This window comes from Neopsephotus bourkii, unplaced genomic scaffold, assembly GCF_033783945.1.
Source record: "Neopsephotus bourkii isolate Nb327-2 ecotype Australia unplaced genomic scaffold, CSIRO-AGI_Nbou_v1 NB_1780, whole genome shotgun sequence".
NCBI classification, from domain to species: Eukaryota; Metazoa; Chordata; class Aves; order Psittaciformes; family Psittacidae; genus Neopsephotus; species Neopsephotus bourkii.
In genome coordinates, this window is record NW_026902254.1 from 12340782 (window position 1) to 12353428 (window position 12647).

At 37.3% G+C, this 12647-nt stretch overlaps 1 protein-coding gene across 2 annotated transcripts in view; it reads right to left on the reverse strand.

Annotated features, from left to right (window-relative positions):
- Positions 1 to 12647, reverse strand: part of PDS5A (PDS5 cohesin associated factor A) — a 77776-nt gene that overhangs the window by 42450 nt on the left and 22679 nt on the right. For both annotated transcript variants that reach the window (XM_061379668.1, XM_061379667.1), the window contains exons 3-6: positions 5615 to 5818; positions 5141 to 5227; positions 4237 to 4334; positions 3615 to 3741 (exon numbers count right to left, since the gene is read on the reverse strand). In XM_061379668.1, the coding sequence (XP_061235652.1) occupies positions 3615 to 3741; positions 4237 to 4334; positions 5141 to 5227; positions 5615 to 5818 (516 nt within the window). The remainder of the gene's footprint in view (positions 1 to 3614; positions 3742 to 4236; positions 4335 to 5140; positions 5228 to 5614; positions 5819 to 12647) is intronic.

Consider the following 12647-nt stretch of genomic DNA (forward strand, 5'->3'; position numbering starts at 1 on the left):
TTCACATACTCATAAAAGGTACAACTGCAGCAAAACTCGGCATTGTCCACAGGGTAACTGTGCACTGACTTCCCCATAGACTGTACTGCATGGTCTGATAGCCCAAAGAAAGCATCTAAACTTGGGCAGTTAGCTGCAAACTTTCCAAATAAACATTTGATTACAACATAACAAATCCGAACATTGTTTTTATTACTCTTGAGCAAGATAAGGAATGTAACTGCATATCTGAAAAATGTGACTGTCCAAATCTGCACAAAATCCAATATGCAGTATCTATCTCATCTAGGGATTAATGCAGCTTGGAGGAGAAGGGGGAAGGGCAGAGGAGAAAGGTGGATTAGGCAATTGCCCTGAAAATTATAAATGACTGCAGACAAAATACAGGTAAAGCCTAAGCATGACTGATTCTTGGAAAGACAGTATTTGGCAAGTCTACACTAAGAATGACTCCCTCATGTTCTTTTAGCTAATGAGATGACAAACCCAAAGACAGTTATCAACTGATAGCAATGAAAAATAAATGTCCAAAGGCTCCAACAAATACCTTCTCAGTCACCACAGCACTAAGCTGATGGTCTCATTACAGCAGACAGACAGATATGTTCAAGCTCTTCTCAAATTCAAACTAAAAGTTTCTCTCCATACCAGACCATGATTAAAATCTTGTTGGCAGATATGTCTGTATTAAACTAAAGCACTGCCAACCTCATACATTTTATCTGGATCTTCGATAAAGCGTCAAAGTTTTCTTGCAATGAAGTTGTTTTGTTTTCTTAATATATATATATATATATAAAATAAAAATAATATATGTATCTACTAATAAGTAATATACAAACAATTAATCTGTTTGGAGAATAAAACAAAACAAATCCTTAAAGGTCTGGATTGGCCATGCTACAGAGGATGAAGAAAATACTGATTTTCATTACATAAAATACACGTTTTTAAGGAATAGCCTTGATCATAAGAGTGGCAAGAAAAATATTCACTAAATAGCACTGGTTTTAAAGTTCATAAAAAGAACTACAGTTTCATGCCATAGGTGGTCTGAGCAAAATGTGACGTATCATTCTGCTATTGAAAACCTGGATTTACTGGAGGAGAGCCACATTAGCACATACAGAGAGAACAATGTGCAGTAAAACCACTTTACTGATAATGGAGGTACAAATGAATATAATTTACAGGCTGAGGTAGAATTTACTTCATGTCTACATACTGGTGTATTTCTTTTTACTGCATTACTGCCTTACAGAATGCAAGTTTTTTAAAAAACAAAACCACCAAAAAAGCAGAATACATTATATCCAAACCACATTATTTCAGCTCCTTTACAAAGATGAACTTCCATTAAACCACACTGATAATTTTATTATGTCATACCAAAGAATGACTAGCATTCAATTGCTTTGCACAGACATAAAAGTACATTTATTATATGTTCTCTACAAGCAAACAAACTGCTTTCCAAGCTATGGTGCTTCTGATTTACATACCTACAGACAAACAATATAAACACAGAATTTCCTAGGTGATCTGTGCATGAAAGGAGAACATAATTACTGCAGTCAAACTGTTTGGCAGTGCAAACAAAAGAACTTTCTGGTTGTTTGGGTTGTTTGTTGTTTTTTTTTTTTTTAACTACCATGGCAAAGCAGTATTTTAAGTTCTTTTGTTACAGGAAACAAACAAGTCAGAATAGACCAAAACACTCACCAAAGTATGATACTGACCACTGACTACAGGGTATTATTTGCTCAGTCCTGATGGCTAAGAGTCAGTAAGGACTGCCCCCCAGTCTTCCAAGAAATACTAAACATGCAGTACAACCCAACACTTAAACCAAGTTTTCCTCCTTCTTTCTCAGAGCCTTTTTTCAAAATTTCCTTAATTAGGCAAAATTCTATGATTAAGCTAACAATGTCAATGCTAAAGGATTATACTCACTTTTACTTTGCCTATACCAAGTACTCACAATACACTGTTCAGTTGTAAAAAGTTTACCATGTCTTTGCATCCTCGGAGCAATGCCTGGCACGTGGCACACACATCCCCATTCCTATATTTCCACTCCTGATCTCTACTGTCTATAGTGGATTATAAGCAAATTACAAAGACAGTGCATTTTCAAAAGGACTCTTTTTCTACTGTTACGAATAAGATGCCTCCCTTCCTGTTAGCAGTTTTAATAAGGCATCACCTTGTTGCTGTCAGTAAAAATGAGCTGAGAGAATGATATTCCTACCTCATGGTCACAACAAAATGAATGCAATAAGTATCTTTATACATCCATTGCTGAGATTTTGCAAGTAAATCACAATGACCATGGCTTAGTCACTCCTGTGATACATGTTTCCAGGAATTCTCCCTCTTTAGGTAACCAAAGGAATTATCCCTGATTTTATATGCTAATTTTACTTTAATTATGTAGTCACAGATGGAGCTGCCTTAATTTTGTCATTATTTTAAATTAATAAATGAACAAACACATACCTGGTAATCAGAATACAGTTCATTTACTGTAGCTCATAACTGAAACTTACTATTCTTCATACAAGATTCAGTAAGAGCCACAAGAGTTACAGCAAGGGAATTTCCTTGGACAATGCAGGGCAACCCCAGCCTGCACTTCACTTCCCCTGTTTTGACCGCTAAGGGAGTTGTGTTCACTCTCCTTTCAACTTTATTTACCCATTACAGTAAAGGTACTTCAAAAGCTCAACTGCAGACACAGTGAACATGTAAGCTGTTTCACACAATGAAATCAGGGACAGTTCACGGAGCTGACTGTACAGGAGGCATCTCTGAAAAACCTGTCCAAGTAGCTGTGTAGATGGGCTAAGACAACACCTGCATGACAGCAGCAATCTGCTGGGAGAAGCTCAAATAAGACTCCTCTAGGAAGAGAGGGGTTCACCTATAAGTGAGTTAAAGACATGCTGAACTTCACAAAAGGCAGAATGATTATGGAGCTCATAAAGAATGGAACACTAAAAGCAACCAACTAACTTAAAAAGTACTGTACTTCAGGTGATAATTAGGTTTTACTAAGAGAAAAGTTTAAGGGGGAAGCTACTGGGGAAAATAAAAAAAACCCCAAACAAACAACAACAACAACAACAAACAAATGGGGGAGGTGGAAGGGAGTCTGACTGGCAAGCTGAGGCAAGCAGCAAGTCACCACAGAGGTCTTAGGGAATTATCTTTTTCCTATTTTTTCTTTTTTAATAAAAAATTAATACTTCACATCTTTTCAATTTAAAGCAAAACCAACAAAACCAACCAAAAAACCTAAAAATCAAAACAACCAAGAAGCCTTAAGATACATTTTCCTATTATATATTACATTTGCTTGAAAATACTTCATTACTGTTTCAGTACAGAGTTCCTGAGGTGCCAAGTAGGCAGAATCTCGATACTCAATAATCTAGCCACAGCTAATGAACAAAGGAAATGTTCATCCACTATTTCCCCAAGGCTTTGAAAAAAACTAAACAATGAAACACCAGCTGTGATGGCCAAAGTGTGTGCAGCGATACACAAGAAGCAAAAGGCAATAAAAATTACTGTTATAATAGTATACTACTACAATATTTTACTTTTCAGACCTTGTGTGCAGGAATGAGGTTTATCAAAATCGAGTCCAGCAGCTCCTGAGTTACTCCATCGCCTTCCATGATGATAGAACTCATCAAATCCAGCATATGCATTTGTACCTTCTGGTTGTGGCTATTACTGAGATGATAAAGAATATTATCAATACTGAATTTTCAGACCCTAACAAATACTAACAGCACTGTTAAGAAACAACGCCTAATGATGTCCATCTTGCCCTCCCTTACACTCTCCACATCTTGAAACTATTTTATGTGCCTTTCCTCTCTTACAGAAAGCATCGAAAACCTGTAACACCCCAGCTTTGCTTTAAGAGAAACAAAACAAAAGAAGGAAATAACAAACATGGAAATATAAATGTAGATAAATTAGTCAGAATAAAGTATACTGCAAAAACACAGGCCGGAAATTTTAAAACATGCCTACTTTTAAACACAGACTCCTCCATATTGTCCATAATTCACACCCATTTGCTTTCCCTGTATCTCCTTGCTTGAAGGAACGAGGACTTGCTCTATTCAGTCATATTTATTTGTAGGCTATGCAAGGATTCAGTCTACCCCCCAAAATAATGCTAGTTTGACAGGTTATTATAACTGAAGCAATTCCACTTACTTTATAACTGAAAAAAGAGTCCTAAAAAGCTGAATAAAAATTTCATTGCAATCTTCTAACTCAAAGCAGATGTTGTAAGATTTAACCCACGCTAAATTCTAAAACAAAAATAGGATATTAATGACATTAAAACTTCACATTAAGTCACATAAATATATAATCATGTTAGTTACATTTTTTTCTATTTAAGGAAAAACATTATACAATAGATTGTAAACCTTCTGGGGAAAGATGAGATATTTGCTTTGCATATAAAGCGCTCTTAACACAAAAGGGCTTTGCAATATACATCCAGAAAAAAATAAATACAGAATAATCCTATTTATTATGTAAAAAAGCTGATTGACAGAAATTGTTACTGTAAGAAATCCATATTTCTCAACTTTTTTCTTCATGCTATGAAACAATACTTTTAAACATCAATAAAAGGTTTACAAACAAGACACTGTCTCCAAGTGCACACTGATAAAACCCCCACACTTCTTGTCAAGAGTAATTTTTCTAGTGTTTTTAAACCAAAATCTTATATTCCTTCTCTCATCAATAATATAAGCAGATTTGCATTTTAATCACCATTTTAATCACTAACTCTCTTTTGATGAGGTAATATAACTTCAAGGATGCATTATACAAAAACCAATGTATAGAATTGTAAAATAAAGCTAAATGTTAACAAAAAACAATTGGTTTAATGTTCTCAACTATAGGCTGCATAAACTTATTAAACACAAACAGAAACATAAGTCCTAGAAAAAGTGATTCACCAAACTTTAATGAGCCTGGTACAATTTACAGAATAAAAGAAATTTCCCAAGCATACTGGCACATCTATAGAAAGACTGATTACTTTTCCTAGGCTTACAGACCAACTATCATCTACTGAAAATTGTAATTGTTGTGTTACCTCTAACAAGTAAAAGTATCTGTTAAACTGAGGGCTCTTCGTGTCCTCCAAGCCTTTTAATTGTCTTGTAATAAACAAGAAAATGTCCTGTCAAAAAACAATAAAGTGTTTAGAAGCTTGATTCAGTACAGAATAAAAATACAACCCTGCAGTAATGACATCTACCCATATTTACAAACTCATGACATGGGAACATTAAATTGTCTTTTTCAGGCACTAACAGAAAGCTATCACCAACTCAGATACCAGTTACCTAGCATTACTTTACACATCTGTGGCCCTCGAAGTACTACACTGATTCACAGGACTAAAGCAAAATCTCTTTAATAAAACCAAATGTGAATATAAGTGCAATAAATAAAAGTCAGGGGTAGCAGTTTGGGAATTTATTTGGGGGTGGTGGTGTGGGGGGGTGGTTTCCACAGAAGGAGAATGAGGTAGGAAGAAAGCCTTTATTTTTTAAAGCATTTTTACCTTAAGTTTGTCATGGGAAGTATACGGAGCTTCAGGAGCATAGATACGAAAGATATCAGCCAAGCAACATGCTACAAGGAGGCGCACATCTTTATTGGGATTCCTGAGGAAGAATTCAGATGCAAGGTGCAAGGCTAACGGGAGATACTGCTGCTTTTCATCCTCCGAGTCCTGGTCCATATCCATGAAGGTTTTTACCACCATCTGAAAACACAGGAAAAACCCCATTCAAGTGCTTTCTGCTTTTATTCCTTATTACTAAACAGTACTTTCTAAAAGGATGAAATACCATCAGTACATTTTCGACTGCACAAGCACAGTACTAAAATCTTGTTAGGACAAACATCAGAAAAAGATAAATGTTAATCTGATACTTAAAGGCTTACTCAAGTTGGTATTTAAAGTTGAGACACTAAAAAAAAAAAAAAAAAAACAGAATCCTTTGCAGCTCTCCTTTTTTTGTCAATCTTAACCTGAGCTGCAGCATGGAAACTGCTGTATACCAGTGAGGTTGGAGATGGCAGCAAGCAATTCTTCACCAAAGCAGCTCCAGACCTCTTCAAAGCGAGGACTTGCCTCAATATACAGTATGAGGGGCTGGAAATCATCTGGTCTAGTGCAGACATCACAGTACAATGCAGTTGCTCTAACCACTATGCCATGACTTGAGAAGAGCCTAAGAGGCCAGTCTTACGCTCTGCCTCTATCAAGGCACAGAGCTGAAGAACTACTTTACAGATGCACAATCCTTTGATCTGGTTTAGTCAAACTAGATACCAGGTAAGAATTTAATCCCCCATGGAAAGCATCTCTAATGCTGTGTATCTATTCCTGCTGTATACTGAAACCTGCATCAACAGCCTTATCTGTATAATGAAAAAAATAAACTGTGTGGTTTCCTTGTTTCTTCTAGCACAGCTAAGTACCAATTCCTATGAAATGCCACCAAAATTGTTTATTTTGAATTATTATACAACCACCTGAACAAAAAGTGAAAATTTAGTTTAAAAAAAATAAAAAGCTGAAGGTTTAGCTTCTGGAATAGGGTTTGTTAAAGAATGAGGATGACTTCTAAGACAAGAGCACAGAACCGAAAGATGTGCCACAGATTCTTACTATGACCTTAATCAGATTGGTCTTTGTGTCCTCCATGTTGCTTGAACATCCTTAAGAGTTAAAATTGTGAAGAACAGCCATATTGCATACCAGTTGGATTTAATATACCCATTACACATATTAGAGAGATGCAAGAGAAAACACAGAATGATAAATCTTGATGGGTCAAATTTGCCTCCAGAATACTAAAACACAGTAAAACACAAGAAGAGATTGAGCTTATATGCTAATAAACACATCTCCTACTTTTACACAATTCTCTTGTTATTGGGTCATTCAAATGGTACTGAGGTTGTTCTCCTGTTATTAAGCATGCCCCCACTTCCAACATGAAAACACTGTCTTTCAGCTTTACCTCCTCCCTGCATTTTGGAACCCAGTTTTAAACACAGTAGATCTTGTGCATTAAAATAAATGTTTGGCAACAACCCTTCCCACAGTATGTTACTTAAAACCCTCTGCAATTTCTATAAAATGTGTAAGTACATTCCTTCATGAAGCAACCTAAGCAAAACCAAAAATGAAAGGACCAGAGTGGGGAGGACATAATAGAATAAAAGAAGTTTACAACCACAGCCCATAAAATTCCAAATTCTACCTGCATTGGCCTGTTTCCCTAAAAATATTCTAGATACATTTTGAAACTTAGCTAAAAGGACAAAACCATCTTCCTATCCACAGCACAGGCCTGTCACAGTGTCACACATCATGTGTGCTTCCTAGATAGCAGAATCAAAACCACAGATAAGGCAGACTTCAAACCCTACCAGATTCTTTCAATAAGGCAGGTTTAAAACAAAAACAAACAAACAAACAAAAAAAGGGGAAAAAAAAAATCTCTCAAACCACCACACCAGTCATTTTAATAAATTTTTAGATAACCTATATAAGCAATCATCTGATCTTTCCCATAAGCCAGATCTCCTTTCTCCCTATGCGTATCATAAACTTAGATTCAGATCTCTCCACGAATTCTCATGTTCATATGTCAATATGCATAAAATTTTGCATATATCCCTGCTCTATTATGTCAAAACCAGACATGGAAGTCAGCATGGTGCTGTGAAAACACACAACTTTCTTACTCTGTAACAAAATGTTAGGATATTCTGGGATTAAAGTAATAAAACTAGTATTTGGCACTGTCTTGCTGCTTTGAAAACGCACCAGCCTTACGGATTTTCCTGTACTGCTCTTGTTTTCAGAAGGAAATGCCAACATCCATAAAACCTCATTCTGTTTCTCAGTAAAGCAGTCCTTGATACTTCTTTCCTATTACAAAACAACACTTGGGCAGTAACTGGGCCACTGGCATGCTGCAACTGCTATTTAACATACTGATCTATGTTTCTCCTCCGTGATTTCTTTATAGACACGTATCTGCTTGCTCTTGAGTGTTCTCTTTTGTTTTATAACAAGTCTTTGGTGCATGATGCTCTGTTTATGACACACACAAAAAGATAACAGGATAGTATCTTGGTCTGTATCTAGGATCCCAGATACCAAAGCAATACAAATAATATACGAGGGGTACACAAAATATATGTATATATCTTGGGTGCATACACACACACACACATATATTTTGTGTACCCCACATATATTATAAATATTATATATATAAATAAAAAATGAAAGTAACATATAAACAAACTACACAGGGCTGGACCACAGTTAAAATCATGATGTAAATCCTTGCTAGTGCCAGGGCACATGCAAGATGTGGGGAAAATGGAATTAATAAAGCCATTAATTTGTTGGAATGTCATCAAACTTCAGTAATTCTACACATTTCTTGAATATATACAATCAACCAAAATCCTACAGCCTGCAAGTAGTCCATACAGCCAAGCAAACACTGACAATGATTATAGTATCACACAACAATGATTTCCAAATGCTTGCTAATCTATATTTGAGATGTTATAATAGAAGAAAAGGTTAAAAAAGAAAAAGTCCAGACATTAAATACAATCCATGCTTGGCTCTTCACACTCACCACACTCTTCACACTCAGCCAAGAACCTGCTCAAATTTCATCAGTTACAGGACAGGTACTTTTGCCCTCTAGCACAACTGAAAAAGTAGCTATCAAGCAACAGTTAAGAAAGCAACTTAAGTCTGTAGTACGAGATATTCCATGTTTAATGAAATCACTCATTCATACTAGAACCACATATCCTCAACTACAATGCACTGACCAACAACAGCTCCATGATTCCCTGGGGTACTCGTGTTTCTCTCTACAGCTATCCTTTGTCTTGTTTTCTCTATGACAAGAACTACCTTCCCTTCCTCCCCTCATTATTATGTTGTCTAATGCAACTGGTCTAGGATCACAGTTCACAAATATGTCCAATAATCCAAAGAAATTAAACGACAACATACTGCAAATTATTTTCTCTGATAAGGTCTGACAAAGAAAAGTTACTTCTAACCACCAGGGATTGGTATTACTTGAGATACACAGAACCATTAGAAATATAAACATGTAAAGTTAAGCATACTTCCCAAAAATATTTCATAAATTGTGTGCTAGCCAGAGTTGCAAGTCTTTCTATATTTCCTACAACTCCATTCCATGTCCTGTTGCAAATTATGAGTTTTCTCATAGGAATTTAAAACACCCAGCAGCAGTATGCACGTTGCATGATACCTAGTAAATATTGCTAACTTCTTAGGAAGAACTGCTCAGAATGGGTTTAGAAAGATTTTCATAGTTAAATTTTTAGCCACATCACTGCAACACCAGTATTAATTGTGACAGCTAGAAACTGACCTGTTAAATGAATCTGCTAATGAACCTAGAAACTTGAAGCACACTCTATAGAGACAAAGAAAACGTCCAAATAATTAAAGTTTTAAAATTTTTAAACCCAATCTGAAAGCCACTCATATGGCTACTAATATACGCAAATGCAATAGTGCAGGAAAATGACAAAGCAAATAAGCTCCAAAAAATTCAAGTTGTAGTTAATATTTCATTGAACCAGAAGGAAGTAAAAATACAACTGAAGAGAGGAGACAGGAATGGCTACTGCCAGACAGGTTTTAGAACAATTATTTTTTCCAAGAATCTGCATGTTCAGAAAAATATTTACTTAAGTTATTCATACTACAGGTACTCTATTAAAGCAAATTATACTCAAGATGTCACCTGAGCCATCCTAATTACCCTTCTTCTAATAGGAAAAAAAAAAAAAAAAAAGAAGCCCTAGCCAAACACACACACAATTGCTCTTTGCATTAAGGTTTTCATTTTAGGTCTAGAAGTTTTAATTTCCCAAAGTTTTGAATCTACCATTACATAAATATTTCCCTAGCAGAATGAAGTAGTTATTTCAGAGTTACATACTAATTATTATCATATTAAGCCAGCTTTTAGTCCAGGATAATGTGATTAAACCATATGGCATGGTTTAGCCCCAGTTAGCAACTAAACACCATGCAGCTGCTCACTCCCCGCACCCTCAGTGGGATGGTGAGGAGCGTTGGAAAAAGGTAAAACCCACAGGTTAAGATAGGAACAGTTCAGAAACTGAGAGAAAGTACAATATACTAGTAGCAGCAGTAGTAGTAATAATAGGAAAGAGTGAGAGAGAATTAAAGCAAAAAAAAAAAAAAAACCAACACCAAGTGATGCACAATACAATTGCTCACCACTCACTAACCCATGTCCAGCCTGTTCCCGAGCAGCAATCTGGGCCTTCCAGGTAACTCCCCCAGTTTATATACTGGGCATTACCTGCTGTGGTATGGAATATCCCTTTGGTTAATTTGAGTCAGCTGTCCTGTCTCTGCTCCCTCCCAGCTTCCCATGCCTCTCCCTCACTGGCAGAGCATGAGACTGAAAAGTCCTTGATGAGGGTAAGTGCTACTTAGCAACAACTAACACACTGGTGTGTTATCAGCACTGCTCTCAAACTAAAGCCAAAACACAGAACTGCACCAGCTACTAGGAAGAAAATTAACTCTACCTCAGCCTAAACCAACACCCCGTAACATGAACTCACTGCTTTTCAAATTCCAGTATTATTAATTGAAGTTTTGTTGTACAGTTGAAACAACCCTAGCTAGAGTGCTACTATTCATTTGTATAATTCCCTACAGACTTCATAGCTCCCACCATCAAACTTTGTTACTGCCCTCTGCAAAAAGCAGGAGACAGAGAGCATTATTTAAAAATATTAATGTAACAGAATCCATTCTTTTCAAAAAAATTTAGCACTCAAATCAAACACTAATTACTAGCAAACATAAACAAAATACAGCTATTCACATTTACTATTAAATTCATTCTGTATCTCCATTAAGTTGTCACATACTGATGACAGTATGGTGAAGGTACTTTAGTTAGACTGGAGAAATAAAAGTGTTAAAACTATTCTATAAATTTTCATTATTGCCATTTTTACCATAGTACCTTCAAATTCTAATTATAAAACCAAGACTTTACTCTCCCAGGCTCTACAAACATTTAAGTGAAATGCTTCGATTACATCAGAGATAGAGAAATGCAAACATGTCACTCAAACTAGCAAAAAAACCCCACAATAGTTAAGTGAAGACTACTACAGATCACTCTTAGCTCATTACAAACATACTGAAAATTAAAGAATTTAAAGCTTTCAGGAAGGCATTCATCCAATGTTAAAAACACACTGCTCAACCAGTCACTCTGCACTACCCTTTCACCCAATGCAGAGAAATGCACAGACCACGCCTGAACTAAAGTTGCCATGGGAGAAGAAACTCAATCCATCCCACTCCAACCAGTTTGATGCCAGTGCCAGCAAGAGATGCAGAGCCTGGAGAAGGATAGCAGGTCAACAGCAGAGCACCAGAAGAACAGCACAATTCCAGCCACTCCAGCCAGAAAGTTGGCTTCATCAGGGCCCCATCTTAAATGCCTCTAGACAATCCTACATAGCAAGGACAATAACCAAGAGGAGTTAAGAGACGTGTGTATGCCTGCAGTGCTGTGATCTTACTGGCATCTCAGAGACATGGTGGGATGGTTCCTGTGACTGGAGTGTTGGAATGGAAGGAGACAGGCTCTTTAGGAAAGACAGGCAGGGAAGACAAGGAGAGCGTGGTGGTGTCTGTGTCAATGATCAGGTGGAGTGCACAGACCTTCACCTGGGGATGGATGAGCATCCAACTGAGGCTTATAGGTCAGGACTAAAGGGCTGTCCTCCCTTTAATCCTAATCCATAAACTCTGGTCAGGCTGTGTTACAGTGGATATCTGCTACAGGCCACCCAACCAGGAAGACCAAGTGGACGAGGCTCTCTAGAGACAGATAGGAACAGCCTCATGTTCACAAGCCCCGCTCCTCGTGGGGGACTTCAACCACCCCAATATCTGGTGGAGAGACAACACAGCAGGGTATAACCAATCCAGGAGGTTCCAAGAATAGATGATAAATTCTTTCTCCAAGTGACTTGAAAAGCCAATGAGAACAGGTGCTATGCTGGACCTTGTTCTCACCAACAAGGAAAAGCTGGTGGGGAATGTTAAACTCCAGAACAGCCTTGGCTGCAGTGACTGTGAAATGGTGGACTTCTAGATCCTTAGAGCAGCAAAGAGAGTGTGCAGCAAGCTCGCTACCCTGGACTTCAGCAGAGCACACTAGCCTCTTCAGGGGTCTGCTTGGTAGAGTACCATGGAACAAAACCATGGAGTGAAGAGGGGCCCAAGAAAGCCGGTCCATATTCAAGGATCACCTCCTCCAAGCTCAGGAGGATTTCCTTCGGAGTGATGCTCCCAGCAAAGGGAAGGTCAGGCAAAAACATCAGGAGGTCTGCATGGATGAACAAGGAGGTCCTGGACACAATCCAATACCAAAAGGAAGCTTACAGAAGGTGAAGGCAATGAAAAGTCACAGAAGGCAAAGGCAGGGACTAGGAAAATGAAG